Raw genomic sequence first — 27,012 nt, 5'->3', positions numbered from 1 at the left:
CTATTAGAAACCAAAAAAAGGTTCCTTAACACAAACTTGGATGTGGTATTTAATATCATGTGGTATTAGTGGTAATTCAGCACTCACATGGGGCATATGTCAGTCCAGAAGTGGGCTCTTCATAACGTGATTTGTTTTTCCCTCCTTCATTATGAGGCAGTTGGTTGAAGACAAACTAACTACTGCCCACAGAAGTAACTAATTAACTATAATCCACAATGAGTCTAAAATTCTACAGTCTAGCCATGTACATTTGCAATTCTTTATGATTAGACAGTTGCTGTTTGAGTGATGGATTTTACCAACGTTAAACTTGAAATGTAACTGCAGATCCTTTGGAGGTTAGCGGTTAGCACAGTTAGCGCCAGTGACTTGTCCTTGAGTTACGGGCTTTTCCTTATCTTCAAATAAGAAAGCCCAGCCCTGTTTGCTTTGAATGATTGGAAGAAAATGTGAGGGAGGAAAACTGTGATAGACTATTGAAGCCACCCCACCACCAACACAACTACACAGATCAATCTTGCAGTGAGCCAGATTACATTTCAGCAGTCATCTATCAATACCCCAATACGTCTTGGCTCAGTCAGTCCATCTGCTTGTCAGTCCAGGATTTCCTGCTCTTAAGATTTTCCTCTCGATTGTCCCATCAGTCACAGCGGGGCTGCAGAGTAGTTGAAGTGACTTATTAGTTGAGCAGTCATTGTTCACATTGATTGATCAGCATAATGGTGTAGCTTTCACTGTGGCAAACTAGAGATGCATTTAGCAGAGCTGTCTCCAAATTTGGTTTCAGAACAGTATGTTAGATGGGTCAAAAATTTTGAATTGGTTTCACTATAAGCTGTTTCAATCTCGCATTTAAATATTTAAAGATAAACACAACCCTTAAAAAGCCTTTTCATCAGCATTATGAGACTAGGTCGAGTGATGAACGATAAAACCTCCAATAATAATAGGTCAGTTAGTGGTTCAGCTACATTTTTTTAATTATAAGCCACTAGAACTATTCCTTTCTTCGGTTTACCTCAGTGTAATTCTTATCTGATCTAAGGTACATTCTCAATGCAAAGTGATATTTTATAGAATAAAATGATAATGAATCTTTCTGTGTAAAAGGATTGTTTTAAAAAAAAAAAGGTAACTTTGATTTCAGCAGTAATCCTGCTCTTATGAATCAAACAAGCATGTTGTGAAAATGAAAGTCCAAATCCTGTGTGATGTAAAAACTCCCTGATGTCATCTTCAGTATAAATCAGCTTTTACTACAAAAGGGGTTGAGGTTCAATGGCTTTTAATTAAATCTGAATTCACCAGTGAATCTGCTCAGCAAATCTAAATCCCTTCAAACCTTAACTTTCATAACTTTAAGCAACAAAAGTCATAAAACTCTTGCTATTTAAAGAGCAAAATTAATATACTGATTGTGAGATGGTCTAGCTTATGCTCAGTGTCTAGATTTTTTATTTATTTATATATTTTTAAACACAGAAGAAAAGCAAGTAGCAGATTGTTATTCAGAACAAGGAACTGAGCCCTTTACATGGAAATATTCCTGTAAGATAAAGATGAGATGGAAGGAAAGTGAAGCCGTTGTCACTTGCTTGAGTAGCAAGTTTAGCACAAGCTGCTATTTTCATTCCGTCCACTCTGCTCCTTTCATCTTTTGCAGATTACACTATTTGTACTGTCATATTTATGACACCAAGCACTACCTCCCTAGCAACTTGTGCTTCAGTCCCATAATATCCATCACTCAAATCCTTGTCTCTCCACTGGATACTGTTCCTCATCTGCATGTCTGTTGTTTGAAGTCTACCAACTCTGTGTTGTCTGTCTTTCCTCTGTCATATCCATCACTCAGTCACTCCCTAGTTGCTGGTGCTCATCTGTCATGTCGGTTACTTGGCGTTTATCCTCCACGCCACATTCTGTAAACAGCCATTTTCTCCTATCATGTCATCTCTTTGAGCTCTGTAGTCATGGGCCTTTTTGCTTTCTGTCCCTCCATCACAATATTCGTCACATTTGAATCCGTAACCCGAGTCTCCACCCTAGGCCCATATCCTGCCCCGCCCCCCATTATGTCCGTTACACCAAACAACTCTCCCCTCCAGGTCTATCATCTGCCTTTGAACTGTCATACCTGTTACTTTTTCCTTCTCTCCCTTCTGCCTCATTCTGCTGCACCGCTCAGCCTCTCAGATGGATATGCAATTGTGAGTCAGAGCGGGCACTGTGCTGAATATTAAATCTGAAGCCCAGACAGACATTTCTTCCTCGACAGAATCTGTTTATCTCCGAGTCATCACCATCTCTGGTGCTGCGGGCTGCATTTGCTCACCTCACCTCGTTTCTTGCAGCCATTTGATTGTGTTGACAACAGCTGCCTGTCGATGGGAGAGTGGCAATTACATTTGAAATGTGTTATTCCCACCCATGCACCCTTAAGCTGATCCTCTTTCATGTCACTGCTTTCTCCAAAAATAGCCTTCCTTTTAGCCGTTTCATATCTGATTGTCATCGCCGATTTCACTAAGGATGGCAATTTGTTTGATGAGACTACTCTTGAATTTTTTCCAGCTTGTGAAGCCTTCCAAATAAGATCCCAATGAGGCTCTTAAAGGTCATTAAAAATACATTTTGTTGTTTTGGGGGTGGGGATGACACTTTGCGTCAAACACATGTCTCGATAGAGACCTAAAAACTAAACTGCAGTGTGCTCATGCTTGTTCAGTTTTAAAGCCTATAGAAAGCAACCTTCTTCCCACAGTTACTCCTCCTTTTACAGCATGTACGGAAATGCAGTGGAGGAAAAAAAGGCATTGAATCATAAGCTGCTGTATGCATTCCCCAGTAGCTTTGACCTGTTGTCTTTATGAAGGCTCTGTAATCTATGATCTAGAAGACCAAAACTCTCCGGCGAGTGAGTAAAATACTATTAAACAGTCATAATGGACAAAAATATAAAATCGAGAATCAGCTTGTGATAGCTTATCCATTTCTCTTTGTAAATCTACACTGAAAAAGTGTTGGTCAATGTAAAGAGGGTTTTTTTGTTTTCTTTATTGTAATTGTAATCAATTTTGTGTCATTACTTCGACCATAACTCAGTGAAAAATAATATTTCCAAGGGACTTTTGGGCAAGATGTGGAAACTACCCATGTCATCGCGGACATTATTTCGAGCTGTTCTGCAACCTGTAAGCTTAATTTAAGTCTCTCTGGTTGTCAGCAACTACAGCAAAACTAAATCTTTTGTGAGCATTGACTTCAGCAATTAAATGTACACTGTGCAGGGCACCAAACCAGCAATAGTAAAATATGCAGAAAAACTCCTGTCTGAGCACCTGTCGAAATGAGGAGTATATCTATGCCGAAGAAAAAGTTTTGTAAGCAAATAATTGCTCATCCTCACACTTACCCACAGAAGAAATGCGAAATACAGCTTTTTGTTACATTTTCCACATGTCAGTCTTGCTGTTTGCGCTTCGGTCAGTGGAAATGCGAGAGAATGAAAGGATGCTTTGATAGGCTGCCTGCGTGTTGTTGTTCGTCATTGGTATTCTGCACACAGGAAGAACTGGGTGCAGAGGTTCCTCCACCCTCCTTTGGGTTTTCTCCTCCAGGTCTTATCTTTGCCTGTTATGGCAATAGTTTGCAAAGTCAGTCAATCTTTAATTAACATTTTTCTACTTTATAAATAAGCATATATGTATGAAACTTTACTTTTTCCCTCTTTTTAACATAATGTTGTATCATTTAGTATTAAATGCCAGCGTTTCAGAGCAGTGAGGAACCACATAGGAGTGGCAGAGCACCACCTTTTGGAGGATGTTGTGTATTGCAATTAGGATGTGTTGTAATGCGGCAGGGAAAGCTTGATAGGCAGATTTCCTGCTCTGATATTTGAGTCTTTGTGTACTGATGCTGCATGATGATAGAACTCAGAACGTGTTTAAATTTCACGCTCATATGTTGTTCATACTGGTTTCATACTCAGCCACGTACAAAAGAGAAATGTAATACTGCAAACACAGATTTCTCTCTCTCCCTCACACATAAATGATAAGTTGTGGTGACTGTGTCACACCACTGGGCTTCGATCCAGCAGCGGCAAGAAATCAATGTCCACCTTCTTTTTCTTTGCATCTTTGCATCAGTGGATTTTGTCAGCAGGCAACTCAGTGGTAAGAAGCTTTTATCTAAAACACCAAAGAAATGCTTGGGAAGCTGAAAGGCTGGAGCTCCTGTATTCTCTCTCCTGTCGTGTGTAAATGCATTTCAGAGATGGCTGAGGGGGAGGCCGTGACCTTTTTCCTCAGTTCTGTTTTGACAAACTGTAGAGCCTTTTGGATATAATAATAAGTTATTACCTGCAAACTTACTCATCCATCTTGGTTTTACTTGCTAGTTGTTTATAGATCTGGGTTTTCCAGTTCCATAATTAGTGCAAAATGCGTAATAATGCCTATGTGTATATTATATCTTCAGACTTGACTTACAAGTCTTAATCAGTTCACCAATTAAATGTGATATTTGACCTCTGCCTGTCTTCATCAGCCAAACCATGTTGGAATTGAGAATTAATATCAAGCTCTCTTCCGGCCTCTGTGCACCAGACATACTCGCACTGCTGATGTTAACATTTTTCATCTCATAAATTTGTTCTGTACTAAAGAACTGACTCAGGATTTTCACCTTGCGACTGAAGGACCAGACTGAGGCTTGAAACTTGACTTGTGACTTGATTAAAGTCAGCACAGTACTTCTTCTGTAGAGCTGGAAGAGATGGAATTACAGTGTGAAGAGATTACACATTGACCAGACAGAAAACACCTACTCTCAAAAAAAAGGACCCCTTTCATTCTCCAATCTATATCAATCTTGGATGTGAACATAGAACTGGATCATTTTATTGAGTGGAGCTGTGATGATTTACCCAAAGGGGGAAAAACATCTATCCAAGAAGAAGTTTTGAATGTCTTTTAAAAGAATAATTTTAAATATTTTCACTTTAGTTTAATTTGTAAAGAAACAAGGTCATATTTTGTAGTTCAGTGCAAAGAAAAAAAGCTGATAGATGTTTCAATTCAATCAGTGATATGTTATGGTATTTCATGAGATGGAGAATGGTCAAAATCTAAGCAGTGAAGATTCTAATTTTTCCTGTTTTATGTGTAGTCTTCAATAATGCTTAATCCTACATATCCCATAGCATAAACAAAGTGTCCATCCCATTCAAGTATTCGCCTGGTTTGTAACACAATCTTCATTCTAAGAAGTTACTGTTTTCATGGGCTAAATACAACTCTTCAAAAAGGCCTTTGTAACATTGAGCCACAACATTAAAACTAGTGATGGGTAAAATAAATAAATTATATACCCACCAACAGCACAATTCTCCTATGGCAGTGGCACTGAACTTTCTCGCAACTTCAAGAACCAAACTGCTCCCAGCAACAGGCAATATTTCCAAAGCCACATCACTCGCTAACTTAATTATTTTTTAGAAAGGCAGATTATGGCAGAGGAATCCTTCAACCGGTCGAGAGCCAGTGCTAATTAGCTAGCTATCTACAACTGATAAAATCTTTTGGTTGCTGTCATGTCAGCCAACAAATCCCAACAGTGTGAAATTGAAGACCAACTGTTATAAAAATTAATCAAAGCTTTGGATAGATCTGCCGCTGTTAACATCATAACTTGTATATGTGTCACGTAACAACAGAGCGATTGACAGGCTTTGCAACTCAGATCACCAAATACGAGAAGAAATCATTTTTGGGAACTATCACACCAAAAGATGTTGTTGAGAACTCAGCGTGATGTCAGTGTCTCTTCTCGTGGGCCCCTGCACTGCATTACAACGGTGTTATCAGCTCTCGCTCCCATGGGTATACTTGGGTCCGCTAAGCATGCTGCTGATGGTGGCACGGGGACCTTTCATTATCGCCACGTCTCATAGCTTTACACAGAGCTGCTATCAGTAGGTGGTTCTGCCATATGGAGGTAATTTCAGCTTATGAGTTGCAACAACAAAAAATGTCCCAGTGGGACAGACAGATATTGGACCCACGCTTTCATTTAAATGGTGAATAGAACTGTGCTGCATGACATTTTAAATCAAATGTGGTATTTTCAGTCACCAATTTGATCGCAGGGACTGCAGATAAAGATGTAGGTTGTAGCTTATGTGAAATCAGAGAGCAGGAAGATTTTTCCAGAGTTTAGTTTACTGATAAGGTGTTAGTTTATGTCTCTGTATAATGTGTGTGTGTTTGTCTTTCTGCAGGCATACCGTTTCCTTGCCTTCAATAAAAAGCTGGGGTTGAGTGGACGCCCAGAGAGGCCAGTGGGCTGCATTGGGACCTGTAAGGTATTTGAATATGCACACACGTACCCACAGTCATGTAAGTACATCTCAATACATGTGCTTACTGTACATATGTGCTCCATGAGACTTTGCACAGGTCATGGGTGACCACTAACCTAACAAACCTCCCACATATTGATCCACATAAATATTCCAGAGCTTCGCAATATGGCAAAAATTATTCAGCTCCACGAGTGCTTTCCTTCTTTATTCATACACTATGCATCAGTGAACGCTGAGGTTTTGCGTAGTCTCAGGCGTTATTGCATTTTAATGTGCTAAGTTGCTGTCCAGCAGCCTGTGTGCTTTGTCCGGGTATGTGCATGTTGTGTAGCTGTTACATATTAGCATTTCTAATGTCCATGTTTGCGTGGCGTTAATGTTTCTTGCTGGTGTTGTTTGCGGTTTCTTGCAAATGAAGAACATAGTACAACTAAATAAGTTGAGCTATAACAGCCTCCTCAAACAAAAGCATTGCCAAACAAATGAATCATGTCTCCCAACGCATTGCTAAGACAATATAATAATGGAACATTTATGGGGAAGATGGCTGACTGCCAGAGGACATTATCATTATATGTGTGTGTGCCCCTATGAAAATCTGTATGTGTGAAAAGGAGCTTTCTACCAGTTGTGTGAATGTGCTGCATCAGTGTGTGTTATCAAGAGTGATTGTGTAACTCCTGTGTGCCCCCTCTGTCTTAGGATTGATGGCATGTTTTATACGCTATCCAGAATAATGTATATGTGGCTTCTTGTGAGCTATCCGTCTTCTAATGCAGCTGTTTGTTTGCGTGTGTGTGTGCGCGCGTGTGTGTGCGCGCGTGCTCGTTTCCCTCTAGATTTATCGTATCCTGGGCAAGACGGTGGTGTGTTACCCAATAGTGTTTGATCTAAGTGACTTCTACTTGTCCCAAGATGTTATGCTGCTGATTGATGACATTAAGGTAAGTCAGAGTCACATTATGGAGCTTACCAATGTCACGAGTCCACAACTTACAAGATTTTATGTGCTTACACAACTTAAATAACTGAGATATATTCAGCTTGTCTGGTTTAAAGAGTCTGTTTTTCAAAAAAGGCAAGAAATCTGTAATTTAATGTGATTTCTTACTGCTTTCACTTGGCCCAATAGAAAAGGCACACGCTGTCATAGACTGCTTAATGCTAGGACTGATAGTGGCTACAGTTATCACTGGCTTTTCCAGTGATAACTGTTTAGGCTTGATAATAGCTAATCTTCAATAGTTGGTGCAAAGTAGCCTCTTACCACTGAACATTTTTGAATCAGGAGATGTACAAAGTGCAGGTAGCCAAAATATTTAGCACATTCAACTGTTATCATTTGTATACTCAGATCTCTCAGCCATGGTGGTAATTCATGGAAGGTTCAGAACTTGTTGTTCTTTTTTAATTACTTTAAAAATGTCAGACTTTCTGATTATTTCCATATTTCCATAAAAAGACTAATGATATTAATATGGTTGCATACTTTCAGGACTGCTCTATATATGCACTACATACATCAGTGTCTGACACTGATTGCCAGCTAAGAATGGCTTATCAGCATTAATTGGCACCTGCCACTGAAAAACGGTAGGAGCGTATGACTGCAGGAATTGGCATATACCAAGACTGAAATATTAATTAAAGGAAATTATCAGGCAGTCTATACCTAAGTTTCCTATGTGGTCATTAAGCCGCTGTTGTACTTTTTAATATGTAACAACTGTCAAAGAATTTAAACCCAGAGTGAACTTTAGAAATACCACAGATTCAAGCTGAAAGTTGAATCTTTGTTCTGGACGTATGAAATGGTGTCTGTGTGTTTGTGTGTGTCTGTGTGTCCAGAACACCCTGCAGTTCATCAAACAGTGCTGGAAGATGCCAGGGCGTCCTCTCTTCCTCGTTCTCATCCGTGAGGATAACATCAAGTAATATTTACACTCTATAATAGTCCTTTTGTCGTTTTTTTGTGGTCTTCCTGCTGTATGATCGCTTTCTCAAAGCACTCTCCCTTCTCCAATCTCGTCATACATCACTCACTATCTCATCTTCTGTCTAACATCCGACTCAAGCTTGCAACAAAATGTCTTGACAGAGAATTTATTTCGCTTTTTTTCCCCATCAATCATGTTTCTGTTTCTCCTCCTCCCCTCCATTTTTTCCCTTCAGTATGTACTATCTGTCTTTATAGCAGAAAGGTGCTACTGCACATTTGCTTGCTGATTGGGTGATAATGTTTCTCATTTGTATCACTATAACCTGGCTGGTGGGCTGATTACAGTAGTATTGACCGTTATCCAGGGAGCCATATGTTAAATGTGCTACAAACGTTTAAGCAGCCACGCTACAGCATCTGGAATGAGTCAGTGGGCTCTCATAGAAACAATTCAATAGTCTTTAGTTTGCTATTGATTGGGATTATGAGCTGTCTAGGGGTCAACAACATACCAGATAAAGCACTGAGTATACTCATTTGATCTGAAGCTTCAGTTGCATACTATTAGTGTGTTTAATACAGATATTATGTCTGGAATAAAATCAGTGATACTTGTGATAAAAGGAGAGAGAGCTTATCACAATATTTTAACTTCTGTCTCATCAGAGGAAGCCGCTTTAACCCAGTCTTGGACATGCTGGCCTCATTCAAGAAGGGCAGCATCGGAGAAGTCAAAGTTCATGTTGACAGACTTCAGGTTTGTGGATCCGGTTAATTATGTTTTTGTTTGCAGTGCAAATGTCAAAGATATGCTTTAATCAACACTTAAACAATCAAACTGGTCAACTAAATGAAAAAACCCACACAAAAGTCGAACATGACCTGCAGCACCGAAGCTTTCTACAGTAGTTGGATCCAGTTAGATCAAACAGATTTAATCCTGGCAACTCTCATTGCAAAGCGAGGGCGATCTCTGTCTGTGCCCATTAGAGACTATAGCAGGTAACTGTCTGGTGAATTCACAGTGAGGCCAGTGGGTATCGTGTGTTCTGCATCCTGCACACACTAATCAGGTAGCTTGCTCACCTAAACCTAATGGAGTCTTTCCACTTGAAACCTGAAATGGACTATGTCCACTTGAGGCACTGTGAACAATGACCTGAAATGGTTTTCCAACATGGCCTGGATTTTATGTGTGAAACAGCAAAAGCAATGTGAGGCAAGTTTGTTTGACACTGAGATACTAGCTACTATCTCTCCATCCATCCATTTGCTTCCGCTTATCCTTTTCAGGGTCGCGGGGGTTGCTGGAGCTTATCCCAGCTGGCATAGGGCGAGGAGCGGGGTACACCCTGGACAGGTTGCCAGTCTGTCGTAGGGCTAACATAGCCCTACTATCTAGTTTAATGTAATTGCTTTGACTGCATTTTGTAGTTATTCAAAATAATTCTTGTCAAAATATGAAATGTAACAAAAATAGACAGATACAGCAGCACATCGTAAGCTGACATGATACTGAAACAGGATGGTAGATTTAGTGCTAGACACCAGTGAACATAAAAGGCTATTGCAGTTGATAGCTTGACTTTATTATGATTTTATTTCATAGGATTATATCTGAATACTTAAGAGAGGCCACTGGGCATGTATTTGGTTAGGTTTGGTTCTTCTTATGTGTTGAACACGTTGAATATATTTCATATCATATCATATATTTCTACAACTAGAACCTCTCTTTCTTGTGTGATCATCAGAATGGGTCAATCCTACATTTAACTGATCAATCATGCTCTTAGATTCACATATTCTTACATTTCCAAGCAAGCACAGAATCAATATCACCACTACTTTTCCTCCACTTTTGATTGTTTGCTTATTGTGGGGGCTTTTATAAAAGCAGCCGTAGAGACAGAAGTATACAGGCTGCTCCCTTCTTTTAGCTCAACAGATATTACAAATAAACTCTAAAATAAATGCACTGGTGTAATATAGCAAATGTTTTAATAATAAATAGTTGTCCAGGGCTTCCCCTCTGCCTTACAGTACAAACAAAAATTTCTCAGCCTTTAAGCTGGTGTTCCCCTTTATTTTAATAGCAGCACCAGTGTTCATCTGTGTGTGACCTTGGTCTGTGAAATTCAGTATGAAAACTATCATTGTTGGCTTGAGAAGGCTAAAGCTGCTTTGAGCTCTGAATGTTAAAAAAGGTGACTGGGACTGTGTGAGTGAAGGTTTTTTATGGCTTGAATTTGGATGACAGCATGGAATTAAATGTTATATTTATAGAAGACAAGTCTTTTCCTTCTGTGTGGGTTTTGACCTACTCAGAGGTAAATAAAATTAAGTCTAAGTGCATAAATGAATAAATAAATGTGGCTTATTGGCGTTATGAAATGGATGAAACAAGTGTTACAAATGCTATGAAATAACCTCTGCCTATATGGTTCATTAGTCAGTGTTCAGTAGATGTTGCAGTGCCTACAATCCGAAGAAGAGTCAGGACCATAAAGCATATTCAAAGTAAAATCAGATTATATTTTTTCTTATTTGCTAGATTTTGAGTACTTCTGGTAGCTCAGGAGGTAGAGCAGCTTGTCCACTAATTGGATGGTTATTGGTCCAACCCTTGGCGTCATTGGACAAGATAGTGAATGCTTAATTAGCCCTTATGCATCCGTCAAAGTGCAGATGTGTATGTGCGATTGTTATAAAGGGATAGAAAAAAGCTGCTTTATTTTGCTGGTGCCTTGTCCATATTATATCTCAATTTGGTGCATCATGGAAATCTTCGTAGGGCTATTCCCAAATTTACAGTTAACCTTAAAGCTAACCTGTAGATCATCCTCAGTTTTAACTGCATGGTTCAAATATGTCTACATTGAATGATTTTGAACACAGTATTCATGATTTCAAAAACCCAGAAAATTAGGCCAAGGTAGAACCAGGATTATTTGCACACTGGTAACTTTGCAAAGTTTATGACAGTTTTCTAACTTAAACTTCACTTCCAGTGTGTTTGTGGTGTTCAGCAGAGACTTCCTCATATGATCCTTTCTTTTTCTTTTTTTGCTTTCAAGTTTTTCCTTCCCTTTGCCTATTTGCCATTCGCAACACAGCTAACTCCTACAGCTTTGAAACATTTGCTCTTCATCATCTCATTGTTATGGGGAGCAGGATGGCTCCTCTCCTACGCCTCTTATTTTTGTTTTGGAGTTAACTTCAGTTGGAATGGCTAATATCACATTTAGACCACAGGAGAAAGGCAAACCGAACTGCACTCCTACACAGCTATGCTTTTAAAATGCTCAAACTTTTATCATCGCATTACCGTGTAAGACACTCACTTGTCACTGCAACAGTACACATTTGTAAAAATTGTAAGCGTGAACTTATTGCACACCTTACTACTCCATTTGTTATCTGGTACAAACTGCATTATTTAAACAGTTGTTTTGTAAACCGAGTAACCCGACAAACTTCCCCTCTGGGATCTATGCAGCTCCTGAGTAGGCTTTTAGAAGTACTTTGTCAGTGCAGTACTGCAGAATCTCTTGAATGCTAAATTCACCAAAAAAAAAAAAGTCACTTGACAATTTCTTTGATGTGCACTGTCCTTATCAATCATTTAGACCCTGATATCTGGGGCATTTGTGGAGCAACTGGACTTCCTGCGTATCAACGAAGCAGAGTAAGAGTCCCTCTAGTGTTTATGCTCCCTTTGACAGATGTCAGTGTTTTTGCCATAATTACTGCATAAATCAAAGTGTCTAAGTGGTACCAGCTTTATTTTCATTTACTGCTTTAAATGTGAAAGCAAAGCTGCGGATAACACAAAAAATATAATTTGTCTGTATCTGTATCTGTGTGTGTGTGTGAACAGGATCCCAGAGTTTAAAAGCTTTGAGGAGCTGGAGCTGCCTAAGCACTCCAAGGTGAAAAGACAAACAAGCACGCCCAACGTCTCCGACCTGGAGCAGCAGCCTGAGATTAATGTGGAGGAGTGGCAGAACAAATCCACCAATGAGATCATTCAGAAGTTCCATGTGAGTTGTTCAAAAAGTACCCAAAAATAACACATTCTCTTAACTAAAGAGAACTGTGAATAAAATGGGCAGGGCATAAACTTTTCCTCACTGTTGTCGCTATAGCTGCTAATTAAATGGTAATCTTTTATCCGAACAGCATTACCAAGACTGGCAGAAGCCCCTCCAGCTCTTCCTTCTATGCCATGTCTGACTTAATCAGTGTCGTGCCTGTTGTCACTGATGCATGCTCAGCTTTGTTCCCCCCGGGGTCTTTGCCTCTGCTTTCCCAGAACAGAGCCCTACTGTCAAACAGAAATGATCTTGGCTGAAATGTTTAACTATACTGTTTTTGTATGGAAGGCTCATCATCCCTTTCATCTGAATGTGTATCATTGTGTATCATTGTAAAGGACTGTGACTGCTTGGCAAGTCAGGCTCAGCTTGCTAGCATCCTTCTGAGGAGAGAAGGATCTGACTTCCTTGCCAAAGATGGTAAGCACTCGCATTGTGAGCTAGAGAGCAACTAAAAGCTGTAATTTCCACTTCCCAGTTTTGCCTGACATCATCTAAACTGTTTTCTACCTTAAAAATTGATGCATTCATCAGTTACATCTTATTAATTTAAATACAACTCTATTTCTCTTTGAAGTTTTTTTTAACGTCTGAACGTTTTGTTGTAATTATAGAGAACATGATGGAAGAATTGGAGAGAATCTACAGAAGAGCTGGCAGCCGAAAACTTTGGTCTGATATTCTCACACACACACACATGCACTATTAAAATCTGTTCATAGACCTTTTTGCAGCAGTTCAGCCTTCTGTTCCTACATTTCTTTGGATTACATTATATTTGTCCTGATTTGATTTTCGGTTTTTGCCTTTGCTAACATTCTTCGTGTGTGTAATAAAAGAACTTGGAATGGAGTTTGAAAATTGAATGAGATGTGAACTATATGAGGATTTTTCTCTGTACTTTAGCGAGGGTTCTTTTAAGCAGTTGCTTGTATATAGACCTGTTGTGTAATCTTCATAAACACTTCAAAATAACTGTCATTTAATCTGGCTGAACTGTAGGCTGGCAGTGCGCCATGCTGCAGCTATTACCAAGAAGTTTGCCAGCTCTATAGCTCCTCACATCACCACAATTCTGGTGCATGGGAAACAGGTAATGTTCAGGCAGAGATGGAGTCAAGTCCGTGCATGAGTAGCACCGGTTAGTTGGCTAGCTTGCTGTCGAAAAAGCTTTCCTAGAGCTGTGTGAGGTTCAGCCCATCCACACTTTGGATTCTTCTTAGGCAGGTCATTTAGAGGTGTGAAAGAAAACATTAAACTGAATTTGGAGTTCATTCTTTTTTAAACAAGTTCAATAAATATGCATAAAACTTATACAATGCTTACAATATGTGAACATAAGCAGTGGCCACTTAATGCCCCTAGAGTTATCTAGCTATTAGAGATGTGTTTAAAAGAATAAGATTTAGCATCTTAGTGTTATTTAATTGACTAGCAGGTGTTGGAAAAACACGAATAGGCTAATATCTTAGCATATCAAGGAGATAAACGTATTCCTAGTGAAACCACTGGGGTTAGAAATATAGAACATAGCTAACTCTCACACAGTCGTCAGTTTGGATGAGGCAGCTTTGCCAAGCTAGCAGGCGCCTTGACACAGATCTGTACGGGCTTTCTCTCTCCATTAACCATCACAGTGGCTCGCCCTTCACTTCTGCTGTTTTGATATACATATATAATTTATTTTTTAGCATCACATGTTTCTCTAAGGCTGGCTGTATACTGCAAATGAAACAGAATTTGACTTGCAGCCACAGGTCCAATTTATTTGTTTGCTAGATGAAAGTGCTTCATCTAGCAAACATGATGTAATATTAGAACAAATGTGGTATAAAATTTGTGGAATACATAACTGAGCCAAATTGACTGCCTTTTTCTGTGTCTGTTGTTAGATCTTGCACAACAGATGCACAGAAGGCATTCAGTAATTTTTGAAATAATATACGGGTCTTCTAAGGCAATGATATGGGTAAATGAAAACATCAAATCAGGGTACAGTGTTTTATGTTGTCAAGAAATCTCTGCATTTCTCTTTTTGATCTTTGTCTATAAAACTGCCAAAATTCCTTTTTGTTTGTGGTGTACTGCTGGCCTGTCTCACAAAAAACTGACCAAATACTACAAATGGTTGTCACAACTTGTGAGCTTTTGTTCCCCTCGGTGTTTTTATTTGATTTTGTATCCAGTTGCCTGAAATGACAACTTTTATTGTATGCTGTTTTTTGTTAATTAATAGGATTTTAGCATAAAGAAATTTGATTATGCTGTCAAGTTAAAAAAAAATTGTCTGCAGGCAGGTTTTCAGCTTGCTGGCAAATGGCATCAATACTCAGTTCAATTTACTTTCTCATTTACCTAACATGGGCCAGGAAGTGAAGCTTGAAATAGGTTCCCCAACAAAGCATCGGTGGATTGACACCACATCATGCCTTCTAAACGTTAAAGCTTTGTTACCTTTTTTATTCATTGTATTCAAGATGTGCCCTTGTATTTCTGCAGGTTTAAGCACTGAATAACTCTACAGATACACACACACACACACACACACACACACACACGCTTTCACACAGAAACACACACAAAAAAGATATTCGCAGCATATAATAAGAGGAGGTTGTGTTTCAGCTGATTATATCCATGCCCCCCATTAATTAAGTATTCCATGTGTTCCCTGCTTCTGTGTTGTGGATGTGTGTCGATAGCAGGCTTGGTTGTGGGCTACCATGTGAAGATTTGTGAACAGTTTGTGTGCTGATTTTTTCCTCATAGGATTCCTGCAGGCCCGAGGAGGCAGTTTGAAGGTTGCGCTGAATCCTGAACAATGCAATCAGAAATTAGTGAACATTAAAATATTTTAGGAGATGACAAACTTTTAGATGTTATTTATAGGGACACATTTTCTAGTCATGTGTTTGACTTTTAGATTTAGATTGGTGATTTATGGTTGGTTTACACAGCTTGTGTATGTATGTGTAGCTGTATATATCTGTATATATATATGTGTGTGTGTGTGTGTGTGTGTGTGTGTGTGTGTGTGTGTGTGTGTGTGTGAATTGTGTTGCTTACATTGTTGAAATATACATTGCTGTGCTTGAGAGTCACCATCTACCAGAACCAAATTCCTTGTATGTGTCTGTGCATATACATGGCCAATGAACGCGATTCTGATTCTGATTTAATACTTTAAAGAGTATTTAATCAAATATTGGAAGAATTGCAATGATTATAAATTTATTTTTTTAAACTTTAATTAAATGAGGCTGCAGTCTTAGCTGTTAGTCATTATCTGTCGTGGTGTAAAGAATGTTCTTGTGTCTTTTCGCCCACTAGGTCTGTTGTCCGTCTTGCTGCCAGTCTGTTATCTAAGCTAGTGGACAGCCTTGCCCCCAGTATTACTAGTGTTTTAGTGCATGGCAAGCAGGTAAGTGGACACACAGACTGCAGGGCCTGATTAGTGACAATCCTTTCGGCAAATTATGTCTGAAAAAATGTTGGTGGCATGTTGGGATAATAATTTTAATGTTCACTGATTAGGAAAAAAATTAAAGTTGAAATATTTGGTTTAAAGCTCCTCAAGCTGTCGTCCTGTGGGAATTGCTTAGGCCAGCTGCATGCTCATATCAATCATCACAGCTCGCCTCCATTGTGTGTCCATATAAGCTGTAGTTATAGTAGCGCTGCTGGTGTGACTACCATAGAGTCCTAATCTGCACCGTGTCTAGACACACTCCATATGCCAATTGATATATTGTGACCCGTGAATTTGCCTGATGCCACTCCCTCACGCTGGATGAGTTTCGGCACATCATTTTCTGTCAAGTGTTATTCAGAGATTAGCCTCCTCTCAAGAGTGTCAGTTATCTTGCCTCATTTTTACCCTTCTGAGCAGTTTTAGGCATTTCATTATGCTCAAGTAGCTCAAGGTGTGAATCTGCATATAGATTGCCTACCGGAGGGAATGCTCCTCTCAACATGATTGGAAAAGCTGATTTAAAATTTGAGACGCCTGTGTTCCTCTGCTTACAATAACAGCTCAGTTGGAAAAAATAAGAGGCACCACCCCATTTAAGTCAATTCTGACTTGAGTTTTGATTAAATTTCTCGTCGTTATTGAAATCCAACAAAGCATTCCCCTTGAATTTAAACTCGGCTGTACCCAAACTTTATTTCCAGCTTGTCTTCTTTGTACTCAGTTCGAATCCATTTAGATGTATAGATGAAAGATACATCTCAGTGCTAGATTTCATCAGCTGAAGACGAGAGTAAAAGCGTGTCCTCTCATCAGTTAGACTGCTGAGGTGTAATTTTCTTGAGATGGCTTCAGAAGAAACAAATACAAAAGTGGAATCTTGAGATCTGTAATTTTTCCTACTCACTTTTATGTGACTCTGAGAGAGGAGGCCAATTTTAGATTGATGGAAAAAGGATACTTGTAAGAATTACACCTTAGAGAAGTACTGCGCTCATGCTCGCCTCTGCACATACACACTTTTGCAGATTTGCCGGACTGCAAAACTTTCTAACCAACGTGATGTTTGCTGTCTGTGTGTGTCTGTGTGTACATATGTATGTGTCTGTGGTGTTTCCTGTGATTACCAGGTGACCCTTGGTCTATTTGGACACGAGGAAGAGGTGATCTCTAACCCACTGTCTCCAGGGGTGATCCAGGGCATCATCTACAGCAAATGCTCCCCTTATGGTGGGGAGCGGGAGGCTGTTCTGCAGCAAGAGATGGTCATCCACATCGGATGCATTATCTCCAACAACCCTGAGCTGTTCAGTGGCATGATCAAGATCAGAGTCGGGTAACCCAAGTGTATTTAGTGAAGCTAGATGAATTTGAGCAGGATGGGGCAGCTGTAATTCTTCCCTCCCTGCTGTTCATTCTAGTACAAACTATAGAAAGAAGCCCTCATGTTAGCTAATCAAAGCAGTAATAGCAGCACAAGGTGACACGTTTGATCAAGAAATTACTTAATATTAGTTATTTTTGGACATATCCATTCTTTCTCAGACCAAGGCTGTGACATATAAAAACTTTACAAAAACACTGGAGAGCACAAGAAGGTGGCATTGTAAATAAGTTAAGCAAGCTGTAAAAAATGGCTTCTCACAAGGGGCACAGTCAGAAATTATGCGTTGTTTTCCAGCTCATTAAAATGAAAAAGCACATGTACCTGTGGCAGATTTGACTTCATCCTTGTTTTGTTTTGTTTTTTTAAACCTTTGAATTATCTGCATCCTGTGTGTGAGCATGAATAAAACCCTGTGAAGGTGTAATCCCAGCAGACTAAAAAGGCAGTTTTTTACCTGTGCACTTGACTATTGTCTGCAGTTACACTAAACAGTGATGGATTAGAACTTATTTTATCAGTTATATACGTGTGAATCAATTTATCCCTAAGTGATCATATTGATGTGAGCTGTGCAGGGCTCAGTGCCACCATTGATAACAGCACATGTGTATTATGTGGACTTCCAGATGGATTGTCCAGGCTATGAAACATGAACTGAAGATCGTGGCAGGAGACATGCCACCCCAGGACATCTACCAGCTCTCCCCCAGCGACATCAAGCAGCTTCTGCTGGACGTGCTGCAGCCGCAGCACACTGGCAGGTATTCTCTCTCTTTCACTCACACACGAACACGCATCGTACAAACACACATTATCGCACTTTATCAAGAGCGTCATCCATGCTTTCTCCTTACATTAACTCACAGATCTGCCTTTGAAGATGCTGTGTCTTTATCTTAATGCCTCTACTTTTTGTATAATCTTTTTGACTTTAATTATTTTATCTTCTTTCTTGTCTACATTCATATCTTATTATCTGCGGCTGCCACAACCCAATTTCCCCTTGGCAATTATGAAAATCTTATCTTATCTCATCTGATCTAATACACACCAGCTCACAGACAATTTTCCTTTGGCACAAAGGCTGGCATCCTCATATTTTGCCTGTTACTAAGATGTGTTCAGCAGTTTCTTCCTCGTTTCGCCTCAGGTCTTGGCTGAACAAGCGTCAGATCGATGGCTCTCTGAACAGGACCCCTTTGGGCTTTTATGATCGTGTGTGGCAGATCCTGGAGAGGACCCCAAATGGTATTGTGGTAGCTGGGAACCACCTACCACAGGTACCCGCCTACCCCCACTTTGCTGCTAGATAATTACTCTGACCCATGCTGATTAATGATGACACTGTGTGTTGTGTGCTGTAAAAGAATCACTTTTTTTTAATCTGTGTGGAAAATTTCTGTAGGCCAGAAATTCTTTTTTGGTAAATCATTAATATGTTTGCATATGCAGGCATGACTCCCATGAAGAAATACAGAATAAGTACTTGTGCATAAGCCTTTTAATGAAACCCTTAATTGACTAAACCAACTTTAACTGTTGGTAAAGTAACTACTTTTAAAGTCTCGATAATGCTCATATGACCGCCACATGGATAGTTGCTCTGCTAAAATGTGGAAACACTGGAAATGAAGATGGCTTTCTGCACAAATGTTCTGCTTGACATGTAGTAGTTAGTAGTTTTTACTCCATTTGTGAAAATGTGCCTTGCCTCCTAACAGGCTTCACTGCAGGTTATAGCCCTTTGGCTCCACTGTGGCCTGAAATCTAAAGCACGTAGACACCACCACATATGGAGTTTGCTCCCCTGAGATGCATTGACAGACATTTTATGGCAGGCATTTTATTGCAGCCACCTTTAGCTGCTGCTTGTTTGGGAGTAAAGACCTGTAAAGTCTGTACACAAGCAGAATCCATGCAGTTCGCATGCATACTTTACGAAATGTGAATTAGCACTAATATCAGTAATTATGGACTAGAACCTTCATAAATATGGTGATGTCTGGACTTCTGGAGTCATTCACCGATTTTCTGTGAAGAATTATTTATAACTGCTGGTTGTTTGGTCAGTAGATTCAGTTAGTGTGACTTGATTAGCTATTTCTGCTCACAGTGTTTTAACATTATTTAAAATACAACAGGTTCATGTTATTGTGAAGTGTTTCTAGCTTAATTTGTTGAAATACATGGAAGAGTAAAGCTTTAACAAGCAACACAAACTTTTTTGATGTCTACAGTAGGTCTCATGTATACTGTAGCACTGCAGCATGACCATATTTTGCTGGTCGCAAACATGCAAAGACATGTTCCATTACATTTTTTTTCTCCCATTAATCACATTTATCTCATCTCCTATATCCTCATCTCTTTGCAGCAACCCACGTTGTCTGACATGACCATGTATGAGATGAATTTCTCCCTGCTGGTGGAGGACACGCTGAAGAACATTGTTCTGCCCGAGTACAGACAAATCATAGTGGAGGTAAACAGGCCCGTTCATCAGCACCAACAAATAGAATCAAAGTATTGAAGGATTTTACTCATCCTGGTATCGACTGTTCCTGTGGTTTACAATGATTAGATTTCAGTAATTTTGAGACTGTCTTCATTGTTATTAATATTAACGTCTTGCCCTCGCTCCGGTTGCCCATAGTTGCTGATGGTGGTGTCCATAGTTCTGGAGAGGAACCCGGAGTTGGAATTCAGTGAAAAGGTGGATCTGGACAATCTGGTGAAGGAAGCCTTCAGGGATTTCCAGAGAGATCGCAGCCGCTTTGAAGGAATGGAGAAACAGGTAATGTGTCTCAACCTTAGGGTGACCTGTAATATACTTTCTTTTTCCTCTTTAAACGTGACCTTAGTGTCTACCACAAAATTGTAACATCACCTTCTTAAATTGATCCTCTAAAATCTTTTATCTTCTGTTCCAGTTATATTAAGGTGGGTTCAATTTAATTAAATTGTTGAAGGGTTAACACTGACATTTTCCAATTCATTAGAGTCTTATTACATTTGTCAGATTTAATCCTGTTGATTTTTTTCCTCCTTTATTGCATCTAATTCATGAACAGCCTCTTCGTACTTGCAGCTCGTTGGTTTAGGTACTTTTTAAAGACATATTTTATCATCTGACCCTGACTTTACTTGTCCCAGGATGACATGGAGGAATTCTACAACACACCACCAGTGGGAAAGAGAGGCACCTCCAGCTACTTGACCAAGGCTGTTGTGATCCAGTTGCTGCAGGGGGATGTTAAGCCCTGCAAGGATGACCCATGCACTGTTAGTTAAATTATGAGCTTTTTTAGCCCAATACCAGTTGAAAACAGTGGACTGTCCCCCATTCTTGATATGCATTATAATGCATTATATGCATAACTTCAGTCTTCAGCAGTACCACTTTAGCAAGCTATTTTTTTCAGAGATTAGCATGTCTGCAGTTTGCTCAAGGAAATAAAAATAGCTATAAAAATAAAATTGTAATCATTAGGGATAATTCTAAAGTAGATCATGTGTTCACTTTGTTTTAGCGATACAAATTTGTGTGTTACTTGTCCAGAACAGAAGTGTTTATCCAGAGATTATTTATCTTATATCTTTACATTTTACTCATAACTAGCTAATGTCACCACACAACTAGCTAGCTCTTTTTCCCTGCTATCTGAATGTTTTTGATTAGCATATCTGCACTTTGTTTTGCAATTCATATACTGTACATCCAGGAGACTTAGCTTAACTCAGCATCTACATTCTGGTCTGCAAGAGAGAAATTGTTTATCACAAAGCTTGAACTGTTTGTTGAACTATTGCTTTATGATTTTTGTTGTTGGTGCTGAGAAATTGGTTTTAAATTCTCTGCATTCTAGCTGTCAGCTATGTCAGAAATTATACTTCAGTGAGCTGTGCTAAGTAACAGCTGTGCAATACATTGTAGGTCACCAGCAATAACTTGTAGATGTTACATAGAAGTTTCAAGGTCATACTATATCAGGAGAAAGGTGGTTCTTACACTGGTGAATTTGATTCCCTGGACATCATGTGACTTATCATGCAAAGCAGAGGGCAGTAACTTCTGTCTTTATTTCATATATGGTTCATCCAAAATGTAGCAGTCTCAATCAAAATGCAGCATGGCCTTGTTAACAGGCTGGCTCTGGCTCTTTGGCATTAGAAACACATTAGAAATGTGTGCACACATTCTAAAATGTCTTTCTTTTTAATTTAGTGAATTACATAAAATTTAGAAATGTAGAATTAAAAATACGAACAAAGTTAGGTGTTTGCTGTACTCTTAAAGGAACTCTGTGTCCTCTTATTTTTGTGCATGCAGAGAATACGCATGACAATAGGTACTGTTAGCATAACAATTGTGAGGGTTTCTCTCAGTATTACAGGTCACAAAACAGAGCTTTTGCGAGGCCTTTTTTCTCCACAATAGTCCTCTTTTTGACAATGAGTACTGCTCATCCAAAGTCTGGGACTGAGCCTCCCTAAGAAACTGATGTTTTGTTAAACGTGGGAAACAGAAAAGATTTCTGCCATCCTTAACTAGAAATGATAAGGCTCCCTTTGACTTATTTTAAAGCGTGCCTCTTTGAATATCATCACTGTGATGAATCTGCCCAACCTCGTCATGGTCTGTTTGAGTGTGTCGGTGTGTGTTCTTTGCCTCTGTCATTCAAAAGGAGTATTTTTAACTCCAAACTGTGGTTTGAAAGAATAAAGTTATCACAAAAACTACAAACATTTTTCTCTCTGTGACTTCCTGTTGTGAATTGTGCTTGTGAATGAGTAAAGAGGCCAAATGTCACTTCCAACCCCTTTGATTCTAAATATATAATTACTTTACATGAAGCTAAAATCTCATGTTTCTTATAAAACTGCAGCAGAAATGGAGTGTAACTGATATCCCCGAGGGGGTGTGTTTGGCATTGTGCTGCATCCTACCAGTTACACCCCCTCATGTTGACTGAACCCCTTATCAATCTGCATCTCAGCACTGAGTCTGCGTGAGCTGCTGTCTTGCAACACTGACTGACAGGCAGACAGGGTGGAAAAAGCCAGAGAAGATAAATGAGCTCTGCCTCATACTCGATATATTCAAGTCGACTCTGGTGAGAAGAGCTTTTGCCTGTCTTGTTGAATGAATGTTTTCCACATCGAGGCAAATCCAAAAGGAATCCCTAAGCATTAATTTAAACAAGTAACCTCAAGAAGGCTTTTCATTTCTTCCCAATTAGTTAAACACTTTGGGATGTATGATAAAGAGCCGTGCTTTCATTGAGAAAGGAGCTCTGCTTTCAAACACCAGGGAACGCCACTCATAAATAGATTACCATTCAGGCATTATGTCCTATTTTCTCATGGCCTGAATCATAAATAAGATGATATTGAGAAAAAAAAGCCTTTCTTGTATTGAAAACTAAATCATATTAGAGAGCATTGAGATGCAGCTCAGTAATATTGTACAGATGTACCGCTGAAGTCTCAAACTGATGCACCATCGGTCCACTAGAATGCAGCAGAGTCCAAGAAATGCAATTCATATAGTTTCAGTTATATTTCAAAGGTGTAACTTTCTTACCAACTTACCAAAGTAATGTCAAAATATATTAATGATCCAAACAAGTCCATGAAGCAAGGAGCTGTTATGCAGCACTTTGTTTTACATTATATTTAATATTAATTTGTGTTTTCAAATCACATTGTGGACTCCATTAAATGTCTCCTACATAAAAACCTTTGAATCAAGGAGCTTTTGTGTTCGTTCTTTTGCTTTTGCTTTTTTTGCTCTCTGATCAAAGGGTACACATGGTGAGAGCAGTCAGAGGGCCTTTTAACTTGTCCACTAGGGGGGAAATGCAAAAAAGTGGGAACTGGCGAGTTCCCTAGTGTTTGGCTGAATGGAAACAAACAAGATGGGACATTAGCAACCAACAGTGAGCAATCCAAATATGAGGGGCTTTTCATGCCAGAACTAAAGCAAATGAAATCAAAAGAGTGTTTCAACTGATTATTAGATTAGAATAAATGAATAATTACGAACTGGTGTGAATTTGAAACACCACTTATAAATTACAGTGTGGTCATGCAGGGATTCTTTGAGGGAAAGAAGAGCGTTTTGCTGGTAGATAAATGAAGTGCATATGAGGAGGCATTTCATCATAAATATATCTCTCCAGTCATATTCATGTCATTATATCCACACACATCCCACAGAACAGCAGCCATACATTTCTCTGGAAATGTGTTGTCATCATGGTGAGCATAATCGCAGATGACAAACCCATGTGGTGTGCTCTGACTGACTGTTGAAACAGAGGAACTTCATCCCATAGCGGTGAGCACAACATTCCCACATCTATATCTCTATCACACCTCCTGCTATAATACAGCAGGACATCTGCCTGCCTTCTCCCTTGCTGCTATCTGGTTTGATATGTGAGCGAAAGCCTGACTGTAGATAAAATGCTGCTATGATGTGTTTAGTCTGCAGGCAGCCAACTACAGGAGAATTTATACAGCTGTTCCCACAGGTGGTTGTCATCCATATATAATCTACACCACATCAACAAAACTGCCTTAATATTGTGTAGGTACCCTCATGCTACCCAAACATCTCTGATCCAGTTTCCCGTGAAGTCTGGCATTGGGATGATAAAATGGATTTCTTTGGTTCCTGTAGGTTACGGGGTAAGGCCTCCATGGAATGGGCTTGTATCCTTGTCTCTTTGGGTTTGGATTTGGGGTGAATGTCTGCAATTTCCTCCTCATCCTGTTTCTGAGCAGTTTTTGTGGTGTGGTGAAGTGTGTTGTCACTTTGCACGAGACTGTTTTCATTGCAGAGTGTCATAGAAATGTGTAGATCTGATCTTTTCACAACTCAGTTCATTATGTGACCTCTTGGTTAAAAGCAGTGTCCACAACTGCTGTAGATACCCAGGTGTCATGCTCACCAGAAATAATAAAACATCGTTGATATATTTCTGCATTGCCAGGCAACTCGGGTGCTCTGTGAGTTGGTTTCAGGACAGTTTAGTAATAAGAGTGAGCATCCAGTGAAAACTGCACAATGCCCTCTTTTTTTTTTTTTTTTTTTTTTTTTTTGCCTGTCCCGTTTGGCTCTTTTGCCATCAGAATTGTTGTCTAAAAGCAAAGAAAGATGCCCAACGGATTTACTTTACCAAATTGACCATCTCAGCCTTGCCATAATGGTCCATTTGATTCACCTTTTATTGTTTATTTTATTTTCACTTACTGAATATGGGACAGACTTGACTGGGGGAAAGAAGGGGAGAAAGAAAGGAGGAAAGAGAAACAGCTGAGAAGAGGGACGGGGGAGAAGGGCAAAAACCAAAAACCAACAGAATGAGCAGAAAAAGAAAAAAAAGAAGAAAAAAAATGCATATATCAATCACCTGGGTCACCTGCTGAGAAAGAAAACAGAAAGCAAGCAGAAGAGAACAAGAGTAATAGAATAAACAACATCACAATGATATATGGGAATATGACAGTAAATACTAAATATTAAACATTATTGTGCAGCACATAAGATCAACAGAACACAGTGTGCTTTGAGGTAGGAGCCAAAAAGGGTGTAGTTTGTGGGTGTGATCACCCGTGTGTACACCTGTGAGCATGGACGCGCTTGTTTTTTGTTTTTTTAAAGGTTCCTTCATGTAATGATCTGCTAGAGGGTGTGGGGGGGCCACAGCCCCGTCCTCCAGGGCATGAAGCAGGTATGGAGGAGATCAAAACTCCAGACATCCAGAGGCCCCCAGAACACAAGAGACCAAGGAAGACCAACAGAGGGGCAGCCGCGCCACTGTCCCAGAAAGAGCTGAGGAGAGTCCCAGATGAGGGCTCACTCAGCAGCCGCGGAGCAGAAGCCTGGGGGGTTGCAGTGACGCGCCTGTGAGCTCCGCCGGCAGCCAGCCGTGCCTGAGTGACCGAGCCCCAGGCCGAGAGGCCGGGGGCACCCCACCTCCGAAGTGGCCCGAGCGAGCCCCAGGCTCCAGGCCCCGATAAGCGGCCGCCAAGGAGTGAGCCGGTGTGTACCTGGACGCCCACCCCCGGACACAAAGAACCACCAACGCACCGATGTCTGAGGGGGTCCGCCACTGGCAGGGGAAGTGGTGGTAGGGGGAGATAGGCCTCCATACCTTGGAGGGCCTGAGATGTCCCCAGAGAGGTGGCGCCTGACACCCAACCTGACATATAGACACAGAAATACAGGCACACACATATACAAACATCCATTCCCACCCTCATGCTCTCATATGCACTTACTCCACACTCAACCAACGTGGAGACAGACATAAAGAGACGCTGTACACACGATCACACTCCCCAAGCGTACTCTAAGCCCCGGGTCTAGGTACCCTTGCCCCTGGAGGGGGGGAACTGCCCCCAGACCCAGGTGGTGTTACCCTTTTCCCTGCGGTGGGGGGAGGAAGACCGCCCCGACTCTGCAGCAGCAGGGAGGCTCCACACTCCAGACCGCAGTCGGACGGCCAACTCCTCCTCCTAGCCCCCCCGCTCCAGCAGGTCGCAGAGAACGGGGGTGAGAGAAGACTCCAAACCTCCCTCCACCCGCTCATTGTAGTGTTGATGCATGTGTGTTCTAAGGTGCATTTAAAACCCAGGAGGGCATGGAGCTACCTGCCAGAGAGCAGCAGGTAAGCGCATGGTCCCTCCTGCTAGCCCTCAATGTCTACGTGTATTTAACATTGAGAGGTGGGCAACGACGCCAGGGGTGGGGTGTACACCCTGATGGTACTTTGGATTCCGTGTATCGTGCCCACCCCCAAGATCCTATATGTATGTGTAATGAGAGTGTGAGTAATGTGAATGTCTAAGTTGTGGGATAAAATTGAGGCAGAGGCAGCCAGAAGGGGACGGGGGGGGGGTAGCCTCCCCTGCACCCTGGTGACATACCCCTACTCCAAGGTCCTGCATGTGTGGGTGGTTGTGGTGGAGCGGGAAGAGGGAGGCAGCTGGAGATGGGGAGGGAAGGAAGGGAGGGGCAAGTGACCCCTCCCTGGGGCCAGCTCCCCCGCTGACCCCAGTAGGCACCCCCATACCCCGCGACCCACCAGGGAGAGGGGGCCCAGGCCCATCCAGACCGGGGCCCAGCGCAGCAGCGCCTCCCGGCCCCACAGAGCCCAGGACAGTCCACCCAACCCCACCACAGAGAAAACTGCACCCACCCCACCATCCACTCATCTTCCAGACTACATAAGACAATAAACACCCAGGCTGTGTTTATATATATCAAATATATCAACATCGTTGATATATTTCTGCATTGCCAGGCAACTGGGGTGCTCTGTGAGTTGGTTTCAGGACAGTTTAGTAATAAGAGTGAGCATCCAGTGAAAACTGCACAATGCCCTCTTGCAGATCTTCATTTGGGTCAAGCTGGAATAGGTTTCAAGGAATAACCTCTCATCTGATTTTCTGCGAGTTTGTCTAGGGTATATATGCTGTGGTATGTTGCATTTGTTCCTGTTACATCCTTTACTCTAAAAATAACTAAAGTTAAATAAACCATATGCTAACAGCATTCATCTCAAAGTCCCGGTATACCCATAAGGCCTCATGTATAAATGCATTTGTATTCTGACCGCCTGCAGTATTGTATCAAAAATCCCCTCTGGCTCAGATGGTATTTTCCAATAGAAACATTAAAGAGAATCCTACAATGGCAAGCAAGGTCAGTTTTGACTCTTTGTATTACATTTT

General features: G+C 40.6%; 1 protein-coding gene across 3 annotated transcripts in view; it reads left to right on the top strand.

Moving 5' to 3' along the window:
* Window positions 1-22,012, top strand: part of phkb (phosphorylase kinase, beta) — a 102,221-nt gene extending 80,209 nt beyond the window's left edge. For 2 of the 3 annotated variants that reach the window (XM_012919915.3, XM_076889609.1), the window contains 15 exons: window positions 6,293-6,376; window positions 7,216-7,320; window positions 8,225-8,307; window positions 8,982-9,072; window positions 11,945-12,003; window positions 12,196-12,358; window positions 12,751-12,832; window positions 13,027-13,084; window positions 15,743-15,833; window positions 17,012-17,217; window positions 17,895-18,029; window positions 18,419-18,548; window positions 19,643-19,750; window positions 19,922-20,062; window positions 20,422-22,012. In XM_012919915.3, coding sequence (XP_012775369.1) covers window positions 6,293-6,376; window positions 7,216-7,320; window positions 8,225-8,307; window positions 8,982-9,072; window positions 11,945-12,003; window positions 12,196-12,358; window positions 12,751-12,832; window positions 13,027-13,084; window positions 15,743-15,833; window positions 17,012-17,217; window positions 17,895-18,029; window positions 18,419-18,548; window positions 19,643-19,750; window positions 19,922-20,062; window positions 20,422-20,559 — 1,674 coding nt within the window. In that variant the 3' untranslated portion in view covers window positions 20,560-22,012. Of the gene's footprint in view, window positions 1-6,292; window positions 6,377-7,215; window positions 7,321-8,224; window positions 8,308-8,981; window positions 9,073-11,944; window positions 12,004-12,195; window positions 12,359-12,750; window positions 12,833-13,026; window positions 13,085-13,414; window positions 13,506-15,742; window positions 15,834-17,011; window positions 17,218-17,894; window positions 18,030-18,418; window positions 18,549-19,642; window positions 19,751-19,921; window positions 20,063-20,421 lie in introns of all 3 variants that reach the window. The other variant, XM_076889638.1, reaches the window with a different exon arrangement.
* Window positions 22,013-27,012: the final 5,000 nt, after the last annotated feature.

The sequence above is a fragment of the Maylandia zebra genome, linkage group LG1, assembly GCF_041146795.1.
Source record: "Maylandia zebra isolate NMK-2024a linkage group LG1, Mzebra_GT3a, whole genome shotgun sequence".
NCBI lineage: Eukaryota > Metazoa > Chordata > Actinopteri > Cichliformes > Cichlidae > Maylandia > Maylandia zebra.
Note: the sequence above shows the minus strand (reverse complement) of the source record. Positions and strands in the feature narration are given on the sequence as shown.